The 21,199-nt window shown below is 36.8% G+C and overlaps 2 protein-coding genes and 1 long non-coding RNA gene across 14 annotated transcripts in view; 2 read left to right on the forward strand and 1 right to left on the reverse strand.

Moving 5' to 3' along the window:
* Positions 1–1,923, forward strand: part of LOC111251106 (uncharacterized) — a 33,744-nt gene extending 31,821 nt beyond the window's left edge. For 2 of the 3 annotated variants that reach the window (XR_015319136.1, XR_015319137.1), the window contains exons 5-6: positions 143–349; positions 1,606–1,923. This is a non-coding gene — a long non-coding RNA (uncharacterized LOC111251106). Of the gene's footprint in view, positions 1–142; positions 374–1,605 lie in introns of all 3 variants that reach the window. The other variant, XR_015319138.1, reaches the window with a different exon arrangement.
* Positions 1,924–4,992: 3,069 nt separating this feature from the next.
* Srp19 (signal recognition particle 19) lies at positions 4,993–7,130 on the reverse strand. Its single transcript, XM_022813734.2, has 4 exons — positions 6,774–7,130; positions 6,203–6,278; positions 5,699–5,885; positions 4,993–5,396 (listed from the first exon to the last, which is right to left on the reverse strand). The coding sequence occupies exons 1-4, from the start codon at positions 6,875–6,877 to the stop codon at positions 5,161–5,163; spliced, it is 603 nt and encodes a 200-aa protein (XP_022669469.1). The 5' UTR covers positions 6,878–7,130; the 3' UTR covers positions 4,993–5,160.
* A 67-nt stretch (positions 7,131–7,197) lies between these two features.
* LOC111253765 (piwi-like protein 1) lies at positions 7,198–20,350 on the forward strand. 10 transcript variants are annotated; one of them, XR_002674809.2, is made up of 21 exons: positions 7,313–7,502; positions 7,741–7,822; positions 8,877–8,953; positions 9,624–9,696; positions 10,333–10,431; positions 10,617–10,764; positions 10,919–11,147; positions 11,782–11,883; positions 12,096–12,286; positions 12,491–12,710; positions 12,866–12,980; positions 13,482–13,753; positions 14,026–14,217; positions 14,527–14,770; positions 15,042–15,193; positions 15,955–16,166; positions 16,555–16,726; positions 16,977–17,129; positions 17,931–17,979; positions 18,181–18,268; positions 19,484–19,582. XR_002674809.2 is itself a non-coding variant. In XM_022813692.2 (19 exons), exons 3-19 carry the CDS (start codon positions 8,921–8,923, stop codon positions 20,102–20,104), a joined length of 2,715 nt encoding a protein of 904 aa, XP_022669427.1. In that variant the 5' UTR covers positions 7,198–7,306; positions 7,741–7,822; positions 8,877–8,920; the 3' UTR covers positions 20,105–20,350. The 10 variants fall into 10 exon arrangements, 6 of the variants coding, with proteins under 6 accessions (XP_022669427.1, XP_022669436.1, XP_086833527.1 ...); XR_015319128.1 differs by lacking the exon at positions 17,931–17,979; XR_015319129.1 differs by lacking the exon at positions 16,977–17,129.
* The last annotated feature ends 849 nt before the right edge of the window (positions 20,351–21,199 follow it).

The raw sequence follows: 21,199 nt of genomic DNA on the forward strand, positions 1-21,199 counted from the left end.
TACTCTTAACAAAGCTAAACTTTTTATTTCAGAGCATTGATGATATTTGTGTTTTTTATTGTATTCTGCTCCCTTTGCCCAATTCGTAGGCACATCACACCATTCGAATGGTACCAAATTGATAATTTTCCGGCTTTTCTAGGTGAAACCCCTTAAGCAACGCCACCCTCCGCGTTTTGGCCAATTTCTTCTAAAGTGTGTACCTTGCATTTGCGGCTACGATTATACGCAAAAAATGCAGATCTACTTTGTTATTTACAACTTGATCGTCCGCTGCTTTAGGGGGCGATAGTTGGGCTTATAAGACACCTAAACATGGAAGCAATCCGGGTCATAGCTATTCGTGGAGGTCAGTCCCATTTTTCAAAAGGAAGTACGTAGCGCTCGAACTGTGCATTTGACAACTGCCAAGGACTCATACGCGTGGCATATCTCATATAAGCTCTTTTTTTTTTTTAAAAGTAACAAATCATTTCACGCTGAACATTCTGATTTATTTTCCCAATCTTATTCAACCATTACTCAGTAACTATAGCTCGAATTTGAAAAAAAGTTAAGCATTAATGGAAAGCAATGACCTTATTGTGAATTTAGGTAGACAAGCCACCTCTCCGCTCCTTAGAAGTTTAGTCTCAGAAGTGAGCTAAATCTAGCTACTTGATACTGATTAAATCTCACTGCGCAACCAATACTATCAGCCCTAGTGATCAAGAAATTCTAATCAATTTCTGTTCAGTACATTTACTTAGATTCAAGTTTTAAGAACCAGTGTCATTTCTAAGCCACTATCTACCCAGCAGTACTCATAGTAAAGCAATAAGCTAGAAAATTATTTTCCGAAGCTTGTGCTTTTTCTCCAACAATAGTAAGTAATAAAACAAGGACCGAGACCACTAACTATAATTAATATACTGAAATTATTATTGCTTTCATTATAAGAAATGTTTACACGAACCACAATCTAATAATTACACATCTCTCTGATGCACACTTTGAACACGAACTTTGAAGAAGAAGCCAATAAAAGTTTGCAATATGGTTAAAGTCGTAGACGAAAGAGCTTGTAGAGTTTTTAAAAAGCTTTTATGTTGCCATTTTCAGTAGGGGCTAAACGTAATGTAAAAATACTAAACCAAACATTTAGATAACGTATCGTAGATTTATACGTACCTTATAATTTACCTAGAAACGGAAGGTCTGTTATTACAAAGTTTTACCGCTGTCCATTTTAAGTATGGCATACAAAATAGACAATTTATTATACAATAATCGTAGAAATTAAATAAAAACACATTCAATTTAGCTTGTCTCGAAATATCATTGCTGACTGCATGTGTCAGGCGCCACTCTGCATGCGGTGGACGTCTACTGGTTAATTGAAGAGCCATTTTCTTTCTTTATTGTCACATAGCTTTTCAAACAGTTTGTTCAAATGCTTCTAAAGACTTCACTAGATGGTGGACCGTTGACGAGGCCCCTCACCTTAGAGCACCTTGGGACGTGTCTTTGAATGCGTACTTCAGTTGGAATAACGTACTTGAAAGGCACGTACACATTTTTTTCTAATTGGATTGTGCTTCATTTTGGTCTTTTGATTTTTTTCAGAGACATACGGCTTCTGGAGAATGGCCATAACAATTTCGAAATCATCATCAGGATACATTTTGTGGTTGCACGGACTATCCAATTATCGACCCTCTTCTCTATATTGTCCTCGTAAGGTCAATAACCTGTTCCTTTTGTCTGTGCCGTAAGCTTTACTATGGTCATTTTTTTTATTATGGGGTGTTGCACTATTCTTAAATAAAGCGTGAAATTATGCTTATTTGATTTATGAATTTTATTATTACAGTATAAGTGCAATAGCTCAAATGCAATATACTTATTATAGGTAAATGCAACTGGAAGAGCAAACAAGCTAATCATGAAACACGTATTCACACCTTTATATAATTAAATCTACAGTGTTGCATAAAACATGAAAGTACTTATTCAAGATATGTGGTAGCGTCTTTATACGGTAATTTATAAATTACGCATTATAATACGTCAATCAGGTAGTTTCCTTCCTGCGGAGATGGCACACCATGATTTAGGCACTTAAAATACTTTTAAACGATACCAGTACTTATTTCCGAAGAAGTAATAATATGTCAGAAAAATATTGAATTAATCCTGAACTCCTCAATTCAAATAACCGGCCACTACACTAACGGGAGAATACAATTTTTCTATTTATTGACAATACTCGTAAACTCCTTTACGAAGGCGCTGCGCTAACGAACTAGTATGTACCAATCTAAAAATGAAAATCTATATGAAATATCCTTAAATATTCAGTAGACGTACTTTTAGATGAAGCATAGTATTTACACTTGTGTTACATTGGGCGAGTAGTAATGTTAACAGACAAAATATAAATTCGCCCGCGTGTTCTTCGCAACACGACCTCGTTTGTAAATAAGAACACCGAAAAAATTTCAGTTGTTTTAATTGATTTAAAGACCCCTGACCTAATCCTGTTTGCGACGTATTCAAACACGTCCAATACAGACGATTACGATTAGGATCTAGTTGGCAGAAAATTTTTCTAAGCAGATTTGCGAAGAGATGTCACTTCTTTTTGAAAAGCCCTCTCAAAGATACGTCCTTGGTTGAGTTTCATTAGTAGTGGCGGTATTTTTGAATTTCAGACGCGCCAATCAGTCGCGAGTATAAAGGTATCTAAAACTGTGTATATATAAGTACATTTGTTTTTAACATCCGACTGGTCATGTTCTACAGCCCGGGATTAAATGACTTCAGCAGATCAACCCGAGTCACTCATCTAATCGAGAAAATCTGTAAAACGGGTTTCTTTATAGAAACGCATGTTTGTGGTCGTCTTTAGTCCTAATAAACCTAATCTCAAAAGTCCTACCTACCTAAAAATCAACCTAAAAACTATTTAAGGTTGCGAAGATTTCTATATTTTAATTTGAAGCGTTTCAGTTACTTTGGTATTTTTATAAACGTGTTTAAGGGGAAATTCTAAAGCTCACAGACAAGAAGTACTATCTCTACACGGCAGATGTGATTAAATAAAGAAAGCTAGTATTGACTTACTCTTTGCTCAAGTATTTCAGCCGTCTTATTTTATAGTTTATATCTTTAAAAATAATCCGAAACTAAAAGTGGTTTTCAGGGGAAGAAAGATCGACTGTAAGTCTGCAATTAAATCCAGCGACTATCGAAATGCAATGCTATATCCTGTTTCCACTTCATGGGCCTTATTTGCTTTATCATATCACTGAGATAAGTAGGTTTAACATGCTTCAAATGAGCGTAAGATTATATCTATTTTCATTAAAAAAGACTCAGATGGACAAGAATCAGCATTGCCTAAATTCCGTTTCACTAAATCAACGTTTATAGTCGAATGGCAGAAAAAGGTAGCACGATGAAATACCCTAATAACGATGCTAAACCCATTCAAGTATTAGGTGCACTTCTACAATGAGCAGAATCAAACTACGGTTAGCCCAAAATATTTTTAATGATTTGGACAAGTGGCATCATGGCCGCGTTCGGTCACTGCTTTCGGTGAGCAGATCTGTATTATATGAGGATTGACCGATAGATTTTAGCACTTTTAATTCTATCGCTAAGTAGATAGTATGTTATGTAAATAGTAGTATGTTTAGATAAAAAATGAGGTTTCTAACAACGTATTTCTAGTTTAAAGCATTATCTCACCATATACCTTTTGTTTTGAACTGGTTAAGGGTAACAAGTTTTTTCAAGAAAAAATTGTTTTTAAAAATTGTAAACAATGTAGATTGTTAAATATACAGGACCGAGCTGTGAATAAGAATGTAGCTTTTACAAACCGAATCATTTCAAAAGCTGTTTTTGAAATTCTCACGGTTCTAACAAGGCTTCAGCTCTGGCCAGTACTTGGTCCTTGCTCACGGGAATGTGACATTGTAATGTTAATACGGATTGTTTTGCTAGTATTTATCTTCCACTTGTTTCCGTGTTCATTGCAAATGCGTCATTATATGCCTTGTATCTACGAAATACTGCTTGAAAAATTTTCATTTTAGTAAAGTCCTAGAAATCATTGATCTGGTTTCATATAGGGACTGAAACGGGAAATTATTTTGACATAAGGGTACGCATTGACTATTTTGATCTGGCTTGGATTTGTTTCTTACAGCTTTTCTTGTTTAAATCTTTTCGTCATCGTCGTCGTGCATCGTAGTCGAACATCTTAGTTTAAGGAGGCAGAAAGACACTCCGGGTGGAAGCGCAGTATGTATATAAAACGTGATAAAATAAGCCATCCTTTGAACAGCTTCTTTGTAATTTAGCCCCGTTTTCTCTGTGCTTTCTACGCAGCATATTGTATCAGTGTTCCCATGAGGGAGACAGGGTCATCTGACCCTCAAAAGTTCATTTCGATCATCATTTGACAGGAACAGTGCTTTCCACACAATGATCATGTAATCTCGCAACAAACGAGGGTTTAACATTGGTGAACTTTTTGCCGAGTATTCGATCTTTAGAAAGGCATTATCTACCTGTCGAATTTGAAAAAATATGACATTAAAACAATTGTTTCAGCGTAATCGTTTCTCTCGCTAGAATCATTACATTACACGAATAATACTCAGTTTCATTTTTTCTATTCGCTAGACCATTCCTACGACACTGGATGAAATCGTGACTACTGCACAAATTGTATTGAAGTTATTATATGGAAAGCGTTCTTACAGAAAAAGGAGATCCAATGGTTAAGCCGAGCAGCTATTTTTTTAGGTCTTAAGTTACTAGCAAATTGTGCTACGGTGAGTCGGTAATCAATGCGATAAGTTTATAGAATCTTCATAATGTCAAACAAAATGCCTAGAATGAATAAAAATCTTAACATTAAATTATTATTGTTATTAGTATTATTATATAGTTATTATTGTAATACGCTATATATATATATATATATATATATATATATACATTAAAGATTTCGTTTCGTATTTTATTGTTAGCAGCAGTACTTATCGGTTCATATTACAGCTTAAAAATCTCGCAATACTGGATAAGTTTATCAACTACACTTCTCCGGTCAGAGATTCCTAATAAGAAGCAATAAGTAACAGGAACTGCCATAAGAAGGTTATATTATTTTCTTCCCCGTTTGTTCTTCTTCTTATTGGTTATAGTGGTTGACTGGGAACCACTGTTTCCGGGAGTCTGTGTTTGCGATTTCTCTAAACGCTCGAGGAAACGCTGCTGTTGGAGGACTTGAGGAGCAACCTGTGCCTGTAGTGCTCGCTGATGCTGTTTGAACATCTCAGGATCCTGCCGGTACTCGATGGCAGCGATCGATTCGCACAGCATACGAAATAATGCACGTTCTAAATATAAAAAAAAAAAAAGATGTGTAAAAAAAACAAGGCAAGCATGCTGCTAGACAGTCTAATTCTTCGTGTAGCGTCATGTTGTCCCGGTTTCTTTATGATGATGATAATATTTACTTTGGTTAGATAAATAAAACGTTTTTCGCAATAGGCTCCAACCGTACCATTTCCGTTCTAAAGAAAAAAATAAAAGCCGTATAGAATATTGATTAATAATCTTGATATCTAATTTAAGCAAGCGATATTGAAATGCGGCGCCTAAAATCTACGTAAAAACGTTCGACATGATTTTATCATACTTGTAGGATACTGCGGGTTAATGGGCTTCCCATCATCGTTTTTGAAGTGAACCCGGACACGTGATCTCATAAGAGCATTTTCCTTGTCGACCTCACGCGGGTGCACTTTGTAACCCTCAACAAACAGGTCGAAACCCTTTTCTTGTAAGGCCATGACAATCTCTCGTGCTATAGGGTCCACAACTGCCTGCAACGTATTTACTATGGATCAATCTTTTTGTAACCTCAAAATGGATTGTTTGCTTAAGATTTTCTTTGTTTACCTACGAATTTTTTCATATGGGTCTTAAACAGCGTATTGGATAATCAAATACATTACATTCCTTTATGATACATAACTAACATAACATACAAAACATACATAACAGCTACCATTAGCGACGTCCATTCATACACCCTCTATTGATACTCCTAAAAGTATCATACACTTTTAAACCGTAAAATCTAAAAAAAGTTTTACGAACGGACGTCGCTAATGGTAATTGCTGTTTTTAAAACACTTACAATTTCCTTAGGGACCCGACGACCTTCAGCGACAGTTTTGTTTTTATTCAGATATATAGGGTATACATGCACCCATCTGAAAGAATTCAAAAATTATTGATGCTGTTGATGTTAACCTATATACCGCTCAGTTTGACCCGTTGTAGAAGACTGCGTCTAAATGCGTACATATGGAGCCACCCGAAAGAAAGAAATTCAAAATACACGTTGGTAGCACTTTTTGTTAATTTATCTTTGTGTCTGGAGAACGCAGTGATCATTTCTTGGCATCACTGTCGATCAAAAACCTTCGGAGTTTCGTCCGATATTGAACTTCTTTTATTATTTTTTATCTCCTCGTCGAGCAATACTTTTTACAATATTGAATCAGCATTTTTATATTCAGATCTACGTCTTTTTCTATTCGTTCATTTTCTTTAGTAGTACTATTACCTACAGTGTACTGTATAAAATGAAAATGCATGTAGCCGTTCCTTTATAAACTGTTAACCATTATATTAACAAAACCGATTGGTTGATTTTCACTGTATTCCACATGTTATCCTGATGTGGAAGCGAAACTTAGACTTACCTTTCATGGTCACTGTGTTTTTTCGTGGGCATGAAGGGGCCTAAGCGAATCACATTTGGGTGGTTTCCCTGGGGACTCGTGCTGGCAACTTGAGGATCAGCCATATGGATCACAATCAGTATACTAACGTATGGTTCTCGTATGTATCAAGTTTGTTTTAATGTTTGTTGCCTATCAGATTTATAACCTGTTCGATTCTCCAGATGTAATTGATTTTTGATGCTCCCTATTTCAGACGTGCCAATCATTCATACATATGTACAACATAGAACGTAGAGCCAGGCCACGGTAATGTTATTGATACAGTGACATGTATTGAAAGCAACACGACAATGGTACCTAGATCTGCTCGCGTTCCAATGTTTATATCATAAATAAAAACATCCTAACTGGTCCCTCCGAAACAGAGAGCAGACGGAAAGGGGAAAGGACAGCTCTACACAAACAGCCCATATAAAACGTCTGCATGCGTTGCACCGCACTTCATCGATAAAATTGTCTTGTTAAGGTTATTGCATACTCTACACTCGTATGTGCGTCGAAGATTTCTTTATTTTCACAATGTTGCTTACAGTGTTTACAATTTCAAATGATGTTTACAAACAAGCTTGCCTCAGGAATTTTTAAGTATTTTGACATACAAAACAGGAACACGGCTCTAACCGCAAGTGTAGTAAAAACGGAAATTCCACGAGAAAGATAGAGAGATTACGCTCTAATTTGAATAAGGTTTGCGATACCAGTAAGAAAGTAAATCTAAGTGGATAAATATTGGGCATTTATTTTCTTTTAGCCTAAACAAAGTATTGTGTCGCCGTCACTTACGTATATTCCGCTTTTTCGTTTATGGGCTATTTGTGTTTAGTTATGTTCAATTCAAGTGCTATTACATCATAAAACGCAATTATTCATAAGGTTCTAGCGTGATTACATGACTCATTGAGGCCGTTGTTGCTTATCATTACAGATTGACGTGACGGTTTGGCTACTTTATCGAAGTGACTTTTGTACTGCGATCAACATTAAAAACAAACAAACCTAAGGCTACTGTAAGTATTACGATCTGTAGTTGAAAGCGAACATTTTGATATATTATTAAAGAAACAAATTAACCTACACGAGGAGATGTTTTTGTGTATTGGACTGTTTTTGAACGCGAAAATGCATCGATGTAGAAAACCTCTATAGGACGAATTTTATCATTGATGACGTCATATCAGGAGTGAACCTTTTGATTATTGAATTGAGATTATTGAAATATTTTAAAACTCATCAATGTGCCAGGACTTCCGTTAACTGATAGAAAGGGTACTCTCCAATTATTTCGCCTCTTACATGCAGCCGAGTTCGTTATGCCAGCCAAACCTCCGGCATGTTTACACCTTAAGAACAATAAGGCGCTTGCAGCAGATACTATTGCCATTGTCATTTATCAAAGTTATTGATTTTTTTTTTGAACTTATCTTTGTCTGTAAAAAAGTTTGCTCGACCGCTGTGCTGTCTTCAGGTTACACTTGCGTTTCTAAAACGTTTTACGAGTCGTTATTGGAAGTATTAATCGGTGCAACACCTGAACGTACCTATATATTCGTCAGTTTAAAGTAGCATGTGTTTCTTTGGTATTGTAAGAAAATATGGATTAAAAAGGAAGCCGTAAAAGTATACTTTAATTGATTATCTATTGTAGAGAGGCCTTCCTGTTTAGAGGTGGTGTGTGTCCATAAAACACATCTTAGGCACATATTCGTTGAAATTATTAGTTACGCAAAAAGGTATAAGGTTCGAAAAAGGAATATAATGCTTAAAGAGACGAGATATATTCGAGGAATGGTAGGAGTTAGACAGTAGCAGAGAAACATATCGGTGGATACCACCGATATGTTTATATGTAATTTTTATGTTGAATTAATCGCCCCCCTTGTTTATGAATTTTTCTAGTACGAAACCTTAATAAGATCTGCTTATATTGCGTGCTATTCATATTATCCGTTGTATTCGTTGACCATATTAGAAAATAGATTAATTACCTAGCGGATAGAGAACAAAAGCAGCATGGGGCTTTACGTTCAAGTATGATAATAACCGTGGCTTGTAATGTTGCAGACATTAATATTATTTGTGTGTACGTACCAGCCCTATAACACACGATGGACAGCCGGGAAGGTTCACAAGCATCGGTGGTTAGTATTCCATTACTATACATATATGATATTTACCCTATACCGACTAGATGCGGCAGCATTTAAATATGTAGACTTATGTACACTTGCCTCGACGAGAAGAAAGTTTAATCAAGGGTCAAAGAACAGCTTTTCCCCAAGAGGATACCTTTGACACTAACCAAAGTTGGCTTACTTTCTTTAGCTCTAAAAAAAGAGCGTAGGGCTCGATTTTTGATTAATAAAGTATTTTCGTTGTCTGACGACTGTAGAGTGTAACGTTTTCCCTGTGATAACCATTTTAGATGAATAGCAAGATTTTCATACTATTCATTCAATCAAGCGATTTATGTTAGCAAGATTTTGAAAATGAATCCCATGGCAAACAGTCGATGTCCTAATTGTGATGAAAGCACGAAATATATGTGGTGCGAGGAATGGGACATTTAGTGTTCGGTGACAGGATTATTTAGAACGACTATTAAATAATCGGAGCAACTGGTAGTGTGCAACGAATACGTTTATTATCAGTAATCTATGAATGGGGCAAAAATGGGTTAGTGTGCTGCTACACACATTAGAGTAGTGATTGCCGCTCAGCCCCTATCTTATACTTTACACTCCAAACAACTGCCGTAATTTTAATGTCAGTCATTATGTTAAGTCTAAAACGCACTATATAACTTTAAAGGCGAAACCAGGACGAGGCCGCGGCTTGATGTTGCGTAGCAGGTCGAAGAAAACAAATTCAGACTCTGGCATTGGTAAGTTCTAGTGTCTTCCGTGGTTTTCTCATAGTTCACAGAGAAGGCTCTGGACAAGGCTCAGTTAAATACAACTGTGCCTATAGTTTGCCATTGTGCCTTCAATACTGATAATATACTTTAGGATTAGCCATAAATATTATCGTTTAAAATAAACGCTTTGGTATTTATAGGTGGCTCTATTTGCGTTATTTAGCTATTTAAAAAGAGGTAAATAATTGGTATATCAGTAGGAAGTATGTTGTTTTGTTAGATGGGTTCATGACGTGGTCCGATGTTTTTAATTAGGTATGAGATTTGATCAAATAATACACGACGTCGTTTGATAGCCCGAATAAAAATAACATATGCTTCGACTCATCTGACCTACAATACGATATACGCAGTCGCAATGGTGACACAGTCGCGGAATCGTTCGCACTAAATGAGAACGAAGGAAATCTGAACATTACTCACATTAATCGCGCCACGGAAGTCGTGTATGTAAAGTATAACTATTTACTTATGTATGACAAATTGTAGAATCGCGGATCTTTTGCTGGCCCGACCATATGTACCAAGCGATGCTAAAATAAGCACCATCAACAACGTATCCCTACTCATCATTGTTTTGATTTTCTTCGTTACTTCTTTTAGGTCAGTCGATTGATACGAACTCAAGCAAGTTAATCAAATCATGTGCGCAAAGCGTATCATCAGTGCGCAGTCCGGCTAATGGAACATATAGCTTAGATGGTATGTAGTACGCTTTTATACACCTACTGTAGGTAAGTAAACTTCTGGGTAAAAAAGGGTTGTTAAATTCGTAATCTGTAACGCCTATTACCTGTGTTATTAAAAATCTTCAGTTCCAATAATAGGTACACAATCGTGAAATTATATTTTTACAGTGTATTCGACTTTGAACATGCTATTCACAGGGGCAACCGACACGAGTAATGATTTTATTACAAACATATTTCGATCCGAGTCATGTACACCGCGGGACATCGAAGGCACATTTAGCAGTGACATCCAACAATTAAAAGAAGCACTGCCTGCCGTACCAACGGAACAACAGAACAATATGTACGTTCCAAAGTTTTATAAGGATGGGGCAAGATTCTATCAGAAAAGAAGGTGTGCCTTTATTCTACGTATGTGAAACGTAACATATTATATGAGCCTGCCGAAGATAACACATACGATTTCACATTTTCTTGTGTATAATTGCCAATTGCAGAAGCGCGTTCTCCAACACCAACTGTCTCCAGTTCAAAGAGAATACGGAAGTGACGAAGTTATGCTATCACGTAGAGTTCACTTCGCACGAGGACTACGAGCTGTTTCCCATACAAAAAAAACAATTTTTCCTCCAGGAGTTTGTCAAGGATGCGCTTGAACTTCCGGCATACTATTTCGAACTACCGGACAAACTGTACACAGTCGGCCCACTACCACAGGACCATTTTGTATGTATCATTAACTAATTACTACGTTTACATTTCTCATTTTACTGATTTTCACTAGTGAACGATTATTTTTCCCATTTACCGCTTTCGTTTTATTGCTGCTTGACTTATCGAGCCTATGAGCAGCTCAACCTCAAAAATCTACCCTGTCCATTCAGTACGTCACATGGTCAAGGTTTTAGTTAGATATTGATTTGTAAAGGCGAGTATAAGTTCATAAACACTTTTTTTTTTTATTAAGCGCCTTCCTTGAAGCTCGTTTTGTGATTTTTGAATTACCACAATAATCTAATTTTCTGATCAATTACATTTAAGCACATACACATTTCTTTATCACTACTATATTATTCAAACATGAAGAGTGGTGTTTTAGACAAAATGCAATAACACCAAGTGCATCATTGTTTGACATAGGAAAGTATTTTATCAACTACAGCATTTAAGGAAATGCAGCGGCAAAAGTAAATGACGTAACATTAAAATCTATGGTTTGTTTGCCTAAATATTTTATGACATGATAGTGGTATACAGTGTCTTGTTCGCCAGAGTACTTTTCATAGAATCAGATTTAATCAGTGGCGCCTGCGGCGCTGTATTACTAATCAAAAAACTAACGGAATAATTGGTGTTATAGAAATTACAGGGTACAATCGATTCGCATCAGGTTACGGTGAGCTTTGAACTAAGCTCAAACCCCATTAACCAAAAAGAGTTTTTTGACGTACTTCTGCAGAAGGTTGGTAATTATTTTATATTTGGAAATAATCTTGAAGGTCTAAATTTGGATTAACTCACAGTAGGCTTTAACGACCTCTTCTTTTATACTAGCCAGCTTCTCGGCATTTACGATAAATAAATGTGAATATTTTGTTCGTTATTCCAGTGGATTATTCTGTTGTACTCTAAATATGTAAATTATCGTTGCTTTTCTTGGCCTCGTTTGAGCAGATCGCATTGATGATTACTTCACCAAAAGCCTTTGTGCCTCTGCAGTTAACGCCAGAGTATCGACGTTTTGAACGGTACCCTGGCAAGGTTATCGATGTGGTCAAGGTCGACGAAAATGACTTAAACGACCACAGAATCTTAGTCCGCTGTTCGTCGAATCCAGTAAATACTGGCACTGTACGCGATATTATGTACGAATCTCCTTCAGTTTCAGTTTACAAATCTTGAGAAGAGACTGGTAGACTTCAACATGCATACCATCATAATTGACAGTCAACTGTTGTAGCGAACTTGCGAAACTAGCTAAAAAATATATCTCACATGTTCAATAAAATACAGATATAGAAGTAACAATGTGATTACCTTGTGTGTTCGAACCGTTTTTTTGGTTATAGCTCGGAGTGTCTAATTTATGCGATTAGTGAGGGAGTAGATGAAAAATACTATCATCGATTAGTCTTGGACTCTCTCAAAAATCTCGTGGTACTTGCCGATATAGAGAAGACAATTCTAATAATAAGCGACGTTTTGTGGGATCAAAACATGAGGAAAAGTCACCATAGACAGAGCTTCTTCGAACGCCGTGGAGTGAGGGTACAACCGAGACCTATTTTGGTAAGTTTTTGGAGCTCCTCTTATCTATTTTCCCTAATCTATAAGGGTGGATTTTACGCTCAAATATTGATTTGATTTCAATACTCCAGTACTATTAATGTACCTCCTGTTACAATTTTTGTTGTTTTGTGCTCTGCGTTCTCATACGAATTCAGGTTTGTAGATACCTCCATAAGGAAACTACCACACATATGGAAGCTGAGAACCTGCGCATTCAAGGGTCTCGGAGAACGAAGAGTTCGCACCTTTTAGGGCGAGATCACGCAGAAGGCATGTAATTAAAAATTATTGATTTCTTGAATTTTTTTTTCCTGAATGATTTTGATGAATTATACGAAAAATGTGCGAAGGCTTTGTTTGGGACAAAAGAGGTATTAATTGTCTGTCAATCTAGTGGTTTAATGTGAAACATATGGCCGGCTATCATCATTAGCGTCATATAAGAGAAAAGCGAGAAATACGTAGACTTTCAGTAAAAAATAAAAACGTTATCGATTTGCTGTTAAAATGTGAACAACGGCCTTGTATCACAAATTGTCCGGTTTAACAGTTTCGTTAGTATGCGTATTATTAATGTGAAGAACGGTGAGAACGGTGAAACTGATTGCCGTTCCGTGTCTTCTACTTTCCGACGTCCCAAGTCAATGCACCATTTTCATAGAAACTGCTAAAGGACAAATGCCACACCTATTTAACATCATATAATAAATTAATAAATAAAAGGCCATAAATTAGACGCCGTTTATCCGGCTTGTGGCGCGCCTTGAATAGGTGGTGCTGATTGCGTTTCAAATTTTCTTGGGGAGCCCGTTAGTGGCCAACAGAGGCAACTAGCTCTCTTGCGTTACTTGGAGAGTGCAACAAAGAAGCGAATCGTTAATGAGTTGGCAGCTTGGGGCCTGCAGCTCCTTGACACCGCCGTGGTGTCAAACGGAGTTCTCCTTCAAAGCGACCAAATGTTGCATCTGGCTAAGAACTGTTACGCTCCGGTTCAATCACGAGGTTGGCTAGCTCGTCTGGCGGATTTCGAAGTGACGACTCCAGTAAGTATCAAGCACTGCGCGTAGTGGTTGTGTTTTCTCAACAATTAGAATGTGTCTTATGGCAAAAGACTGTTACAAGAGAATGGTAGATGGTTTGATGAGCACCGTTCTTAAGTGTATCAATTGAAATAACAACTCAACACTATTGTTAGTAATGTAGCTTCATATCTATTCAATCGATTAGCAAAATCAGCGCTGGCAGTCAAAGACAACAAATATTGACAAAGACAACAAACGAACATTAATACTCTAACAATTTCTGGATTTTGCAGGTTCGAATTTCGAGCTGGGTTGTAGTTGCGCAACGTGGTGATGAAAATATCGTCATAGCAATGATTGAAAATCTTATTAATGACGCGCCAAAGCTAGGGATCCAAATAGATTCGCCGAGAATGGCTAAGTACATTCTATCCGACGAACGAAAGGCGTATGTGCAAGCACTCAAGGCGCTTCAAGGGAAACATGTCAGTAATACAAGAATCAACAGAAAATTCTCGTTTATAATATGTGTCACTGCATCTAGCTACCGAAGTGACGTCATAATACCATTAGCAACCATGAAATAATACGCTATGTTTATTGGTCTTCATCTAGAATCTGCCATATGTCCTGGACAAGCCATGAAACAAACAGGTATGCGGATGTTTTCTATGATTAGTGCCATTAGTGTCCAGGACCGATTCACCACTAAATGTTAAGTACCTTGTTTACTAGCACACGCTGATTGAAGTATTGGTATGTTGCCATTTGTTATGTTTCCATCAAAATTGCAGAAAGATCTACAACTCGCCATTGTCATAATGCGCGCATCACGCGACGACATCTATTGTGATGTGAAAAAATGGGCGCTAATGTCGCAAAACAGAAATATTGCCACACAGGTTCTGATTCGCGACACTGCCCGAGCTGTTGCTAGTCGACCGCAAGTTTGCTTGAGTATTATCACGCAAATTAATTGCAAAATGGGCGGCGATTTGTGGACGTTAGACGGAACCCTCACCGGCATTATGGTCATTGGTAAACATTTTGAACAGATAAACCGTCTACAACTCAGCGTGTATCGAACTAGCGACTTGATAGAAATTTACCAATCGGTTGATAAGAGAATAATAATAATTAATACTGGACCGAAAGATTGTAAATATATACCTATAACAACGAACGATTTTTATCTCATTAAGGTGCGCTCGGTCAAACTTAGTTATCCGTGAATGTTATGGCGCCTCGTCTGCCCGTTGACACACACACGGCTCAGATTATACAAAAAAACTGTTTTTCGTTTTTCCAGGAATGTCCGCGTACACAGGCACTTCAGGCTTCCTATGGTTAGGAGTGGTTGCATCAAGAGACAGACTGTTTTCCAGATGGTATTCCACTGCTATTAAGGATATGCAGGACCTCAAAATAGTCGCGACGAAAGCTCTTGCTAAATACAGAGAAGTACGTTATATTAGAAGATTTAGATAATGAACCTATGAGTATTATGTAGCACTCAGCAGAAATCTGTTTGTAATGTTTACTACAAATTAAGAAGATTTTTATCGGGTTATCGAGTTGACAGGTCGTATTATTCAAATATATCTCAAAAACACTACGCGATTCACGATTGTCTCTAAGTAGATTCGATTTTTCTCAGCGGCTTTAGGTGTTCTCAACATTTGTAGATCACCTCCTTTTATTCAAAGCTTCTAAAAAAGTATAGCTTCGGTTTTCTTAAAAGTACCGTCTTGAAAGAAAATTCTTCGAAAGAGTCATCACGCTATGAATATTCTTCCCTATATAAATTCTCCTTCCAGCTTCATACATACTTTCTCTACAATGGTATTCCTTAACTAATCGGATTTTTCTAATAAAAATAGTTTTATAAAATATAATAAAAATTGTTTGTGCCCTTTATTCTCTAACGCTGTCGTCAAACTTATATATAATTTTTGATACAGTGGCTTCCCTCTATGCCTCTCACCTCTTCATAGATATACATATAATTTATGTACATAAATAATAAGATATACTAAGCATTATACTTTTTTCGTATGGTAATTTACAATTGTAGGTGAATTTTCAATTCTTACAGTTTATTTGTAAGTTCGTATCTAGTATTCATGTGGGTTTGTCGCTAATCGAAATAAATGTTTGTAGCGAATACACATATCTGTGTGTATTTGCCTACTGTCTAACGATGATCTTATTTTTATTTTTAGGCAAATAAAGACACTATGCCGGAAACGACGTTTGTGTTTCGAAGACAAATGGCACCTTTATCGCAAAGAGAAAAAGCCGACCTTCAGGGAGCATGCGGCCCAAACACTTCACTTGTTGTAGTTACTCTTCTAGACACCGTTGAGCTGGTTGACATCTTCATGACTGCTGCCAAATCGGACGATTGTGCTACTGCTTTGACAGATTTGCACAAGTTAGTGAAATATTTCGCACTTAATTGAATGGGCAATTGATGCGAAGCGCTGGAGCCCAAAATTAATACAATTCAATACAACGTCAACTATTCACTATTGATTTGATTGGGCTACATCGGACAATTTCTAAAGAACCTTTAATTTTTTTTTATAAATGTAGTGACCAAAGCAAACGAAAGGGGTCAATGCTAATACTGAAGAGTTTGTGCGAAAAAGACTCATACCAAAGTAAAAATCAGTAGAATTCACAATAGGAGACTACGGACGTTATAATCGTGGTTAGGAGGAGCATCCTAAATTCATTTATTGGCGTTGTCGTTTTCCTATTCATATTAAGGACTGTAAGTATTGATATTTTTGCTTCTTATTTTTCAATCGTTTCTACAGGAAACTCATTTATGTGCCTCAGCAAAAGGGCGTGCCTACTGACGTGCTTGTCTTTCTTCTGGAGTGCAATACAGCTCAGCTATCCATAAAAGTCATTTCAAAGGTTATCAAACAGCTCAAACATATGTACTTCAATGTGGCCGGCGAAACTTCACTACCAGCCCCACTACTGGTACGTGTAAAAATGTCTCACTTGTAATTTACGGTTAAGAACCTTCTGTAATGCACAACAATGCAACTGTAATCTATCTGGTAATATATGCTCCAATGTAAATTGAACGGACGCTTCATCATCGTGAATTGTGAACCCCACTGTGAACTTCAATTGTGGTTCACGTTGCTGCGTCCAGCGAAAAACGCATCGTGGCATCAAAGCATACGTTGTTTATCTAACCCGTATAACTAAAACTCCTAAATTTCAGTACGCCAGCAAATGCGCGGAGTTTGTCGCGGATGTTCTTGAAGATCAGCCCGAGGAGCGAGTCGAGGATCTGTTATATTACTTATAGTTTGGATCAAGTTGTTGATGAATTCATGAAGCTGTAAACATTTATTCTTCGGAATAGGGTTCAGTGGTGTGTGTTCGGCAGCTGCCTCTAATATTTTGGTAGAAAATGTGTCCAGATAATATATATAAAAAATCTGCATATTACTGTGTCATTTGCCTCATGAGATGTTATTTTTCAATCTAAGAGCTCAGGTATTTGCGGGCATCAATGAAGCCAAATATAGGTTTTAACTCGCTATAATTTAAGTACTAGAGCTATGCAGCATGCAACATAGCACAGGGACTAATAGCACGTAAACGGCTAATTATAGATTTTTTTAATATATGACAGGCGAAAACCTGTTTTAAAATTGTTACATTATTACTCTGTTAATTTATGGGTGAACAACAGTGACATAAATAATAGCGGCAAGTACATACCAATAACGTACATGTTATGAACAAAGTACCTATAGCTTATTGTCCTATTGGATATATTCAAATTTTTTAATTAAATTTTTCCGATAAATTGGTTCCTTTAAGATAAAGAAATAATAATTGAGGTGAATTTTTACTATTCGTAATTTTAGAAAATTGTACAGCAGCAGCAGCAGTATGCATTTCAAACCTTAAATAAAACAACAGCTTACATGTAATATTTGAATAGAACGACCATTCCTGGGTTAGTCTTGTGTAGGGAAATATCTCTTCTGTAATCTTCGTCAATTCGCGCACTTTTAGCGGTCCGAGTAGTAGCTTTGGTCGGAGTCTTCTTAAGCTTTTTTATACTATATTTGTGGACCATACAGCTCTCTCTCTCGTTTTTTTCACGCATATAGTTCAGCTTCACTACATAAAACCTAAAGGGCCGATTTCTTATCCCTTTTAGTTCGTTCCTCCGAGCCAGCAGAGCTGAAATTTCTACTCCATTGAATATGGTATGTGGGTATAAGCAAGCCTAAGTTAAGGCCTGAGCTTAGGCTTAGTTTCAAGGAGGTGAAAAGTTTTTGCTCAAAAGATAATGCTTTATGGCCCATAATTTTTTTCTTAATTTCGAAAATGTTTTGCATTGATGTTCAAATCAAAATGCGTGACTTGCGCAAAAGTAACTAATGATACTGGCGTTCTTCCCGCTTCAGACTTCATCGTGGCTTATATACATCAAGTGCATTGACCCGGTGCATATTGTGGTAAAGTCATGCTGTGGTCACCGACATATCTCACGTCGTATGTAGACCGCAAGAGCATGGGTTCGCGTCAACGTTATGTTGTGTGAATTTGAAAGATCAGTATTTTAGCTTATACGGTGATTTTAGTTTTACTAGTGTTTTTTTCCCATAGTATGAGTTCAACAATTTTTAGAACACAAAATATCCGAAGGTTGCTAACACATGAACTTGTAACGCTAGACATCAAAAACATTTCTTTCGTCTTACCTGATTATTCGTTTCGTAATCAAATTTCCCGCCGCTCTGGCTAATATTGTCTGCTTCACCTTAAAAACGAAACAACAACATCGTCGAAGGCCCTTGTAGGTACGTGGAACGATCTGTCAGGAACGAGCTTTCCAGGGAAAATATTCCCGCTCTGATAAACGGAACAATGGCCGGCACTGACTCAACATCGATATCAATAGATTTTGCCACTATAGAGGAGCAATTATCAGCTAGTCAAATCCTCAGCAGAGATCTAGCTGCAATGTTAAATGTTCAAGACACTGATATGGTGCAGAGTACACAAAAGGTGTGTTTTTTTGACATAGTTTATAGATTTATCTGCGCATTGGTTATATCTGTTGTTTTGATGAGGGGTCATCATACGGCAAAATAGCATACAAAAACATTACTTCTCATATAATAATACAATATTAGTCAAGGTAGGTTATCGAAGTTAAAGTGTGTAATGGGCAAAACGTAAGACAATCTCTCCTACTGTTCATAATGCTATACTTGATTATATCATCTGCGCAACATACTATTGTGCCATTATACAGTTCTAAAATCATCGTTATATAAATTGCAATATGGAAGCGTTCTTCGGTTTGAAAACCGATCGTTAGTGCCGAACTTCTTATGGATATGTAGAGTACTGTTTCTCTTGACACCCTCGAGCAAGTATTGGGAATTGAGGACGATACGCTGTTGATGGTTCCCTAACTTTAGTAGCTAAGTAAATCGGCGTGATAATTTAATCTGGTCTATCCACCTTATAATCTTAAAACGCAAGCAGTATTGGTTAAGCTTTAACGTACTACAGTTTTTCTTAGAGGAGGTTACATAAAATGAATTTACCTAAAATGAGCAATACGCTTTCGTTAGAACGATATATTCAACTGTATTATAGACACGTAGAATCTAAGTATTCAGCAGTATTATTAACTGAGCTAGTTTGATTGCTTTGAGGAGCGATATTTTTATCTAATTAGGTTGCTCTGTCCTTCAGGTAATGTTGGAACGGTTCGAAAAGTCTAACTGCATGTTAGCTACCTGCAATGGTCTCTCCCAGAGCCGTCTTGCTGTAGCAACAAAAGAGGTTTCCCAGGTTGGTAATGGGTTGTATTTGACGACTAATAACCCACACTTTGAACAGTTTTCAACCGTCTATTCGTCGTTTTATTTTAGGCTATTTACCGAAGTCAGACGACGTATAACATACAAAGTTGTGTCGAAGGTTGCAGAAAATCTACACTTCGTACTCTGTTTCTAAATCCCATTCTACTTTAGTGATAAGTTAGCTATGCTATGATGAATGCAGATCTATGAAAGCTTCTCGTATAGAGCTGCGTATGTCGAACAAAATTTCCTGAGTGATTACGTATGATCGTCTAATTAAGAATATGTGCATGTGTACAGACACTATATTATAAACTAATTTGTTCTTCGATCGTTCAATTCTTTTTAGCACGTCACGTTGCTTCAAGATCTCAAAAAGGACTTGGAAAACGTTTTTAGTCGAATACGTTTCTTGAAGTCCGTATTAGCAAATCAATACCCGGAAGCGTTCGCGAATGCTAAACTCAATGAGGTTCATGAAGAGGACGAACAGGATCAGCAACCTATTTAACTGAATCTACCTAATTTTTGTTAGACTCAGGAGTTTTTAGTACTTCAATTTTACAGTGCTGTGTGAATCTATGTACAATCTCCGTGACTACCCCGCTATTTATTGCACATCTGAGGTCGTACTTCAGTGAGACATTTGAAGCTACCAACGACGCGTATATTTCCCATACATTTCATATTGTAGCACTACAAAGGTGCATGCTACCGCTGATGCAACAAATAAATAGTGAATGCATTGTACCGCGTATCATTCGGATGATTTCTTTGCCATTCGAAAACTGATCGATTAGATAAAAATGTTTTGCTAAATTTTCGATATTCGAAACGAATTCTCGATTTGAATTCAGTTATCAAATTAGCCCTGTTAAATTATTTGGGAAAGATTCCCAACCTAACCATTTCGAAGTTTGGTCAAAATATGCAGTTTACAGGCGTGTAGTTTCTCTTTACTTTTAAATATTTCGATACAAAAAAGGCTTAAATTCGCATTTTAAAGGGTTTAAGGCCTTATAAGCGAGACCTTCTAAACAAAATTCAGAGTGAAAGTTTCGGCGAAATAATTTAGCAAATTGTTAGAGGCACTAAGGAAAATTCAAAAAAAGCATGTAGAAACATATCATTATCGTTAGGTAGATATGACTAGATTATAAATGACTGCTTCGCCACTTGTTTCACCCATAAGATTAAGAAGAAAAAAAGAACATGTAAAAGGCATTTGGTATAAAAACTACACTTTCAATTGGAAAAGTTCCGGGTCAATTTCAATGCATACTATTGTCGTAGCGAGTGTTAGGTCACAATTTAGAAGACGTTGTCAAAAAGCACAGCTTAAGTTAACTCGAAGTTTTGCTTTAGGAAGATAAATTGGAGTTAATTTATTCGTTATGCAATAAATTATCTTTTCTACATTATAACTAGATTAAAATTAGGCCTTAATGTACAATAGCACTATGTACTTTATCTTTGACGTTTGCCATGACCTAATGTATGCCTTTTTTAAACACCTTTTAATAGGTAAGGCTTATCGTGAGGCTCATCATTTATTAGCCTGCCACCAACATGGTTTTGATTTCTTAAATATTTACATGCTTTAAGT

Source organism: Varroa destructor, unplaced genomic scaffold (genome assembly GCF_002443255.2).
Source record: "Varroa destructor unplaced genomic scaffold, Vdes_3.0 BEIS01000001.1, whole genome shotgun sequence".
NCBI classification, from domain to species: domain Eukaryota; kingdom Metazoa; phylum Arthropoda; class Arachnida; order Mesostigmata; family Varroidae; genus Varroa; species Varroa destructor.

Bases quoted from the DNA above. Each gene is read 5' to 3' on its own strand.
- Srp19 (XM_022813734.2), bottom strand. From the start codon at position 6,877: ATGGCTGATCCTCAAGTTGCCAGCACGAGTCCCCAGGGAAACCACCCA. The intron at 6,279-6,773 runs GTAAGTCTAAGT...GAATTCTTTCAG, and splicing joins AAACACAGTGACCATGAAAG to ATGGGTGCATGTATACCCTA. The intron at 5,397-5,698 runs GTATGATAAAAT...TTTTATATTTAG, and splicing joins TAACCCGCAGTATCCTACAA to AACGTGCATTATTTCGTATG.
- LOC111253765 (XM_022813692.2), top strand. From the start codon at position 8,921: ATGGACAGCCGGGAAGGTTCACAAGCATCGGTG. The intron at 10,765-10,918 runs GTACGTTCCAAA...TGCCAATTGCAG, and splicing joins ACGGAACAACAGAACAATAT to AAGCGCGTTCTCCAACACCA. The intron at 16,167-16,554 runs GTTAGTGAAATA...TCGTTTCTACAG, and splicing joins GCTTTGACAGATTTGCACAA to GAAACTCATTTATGTGCCTC.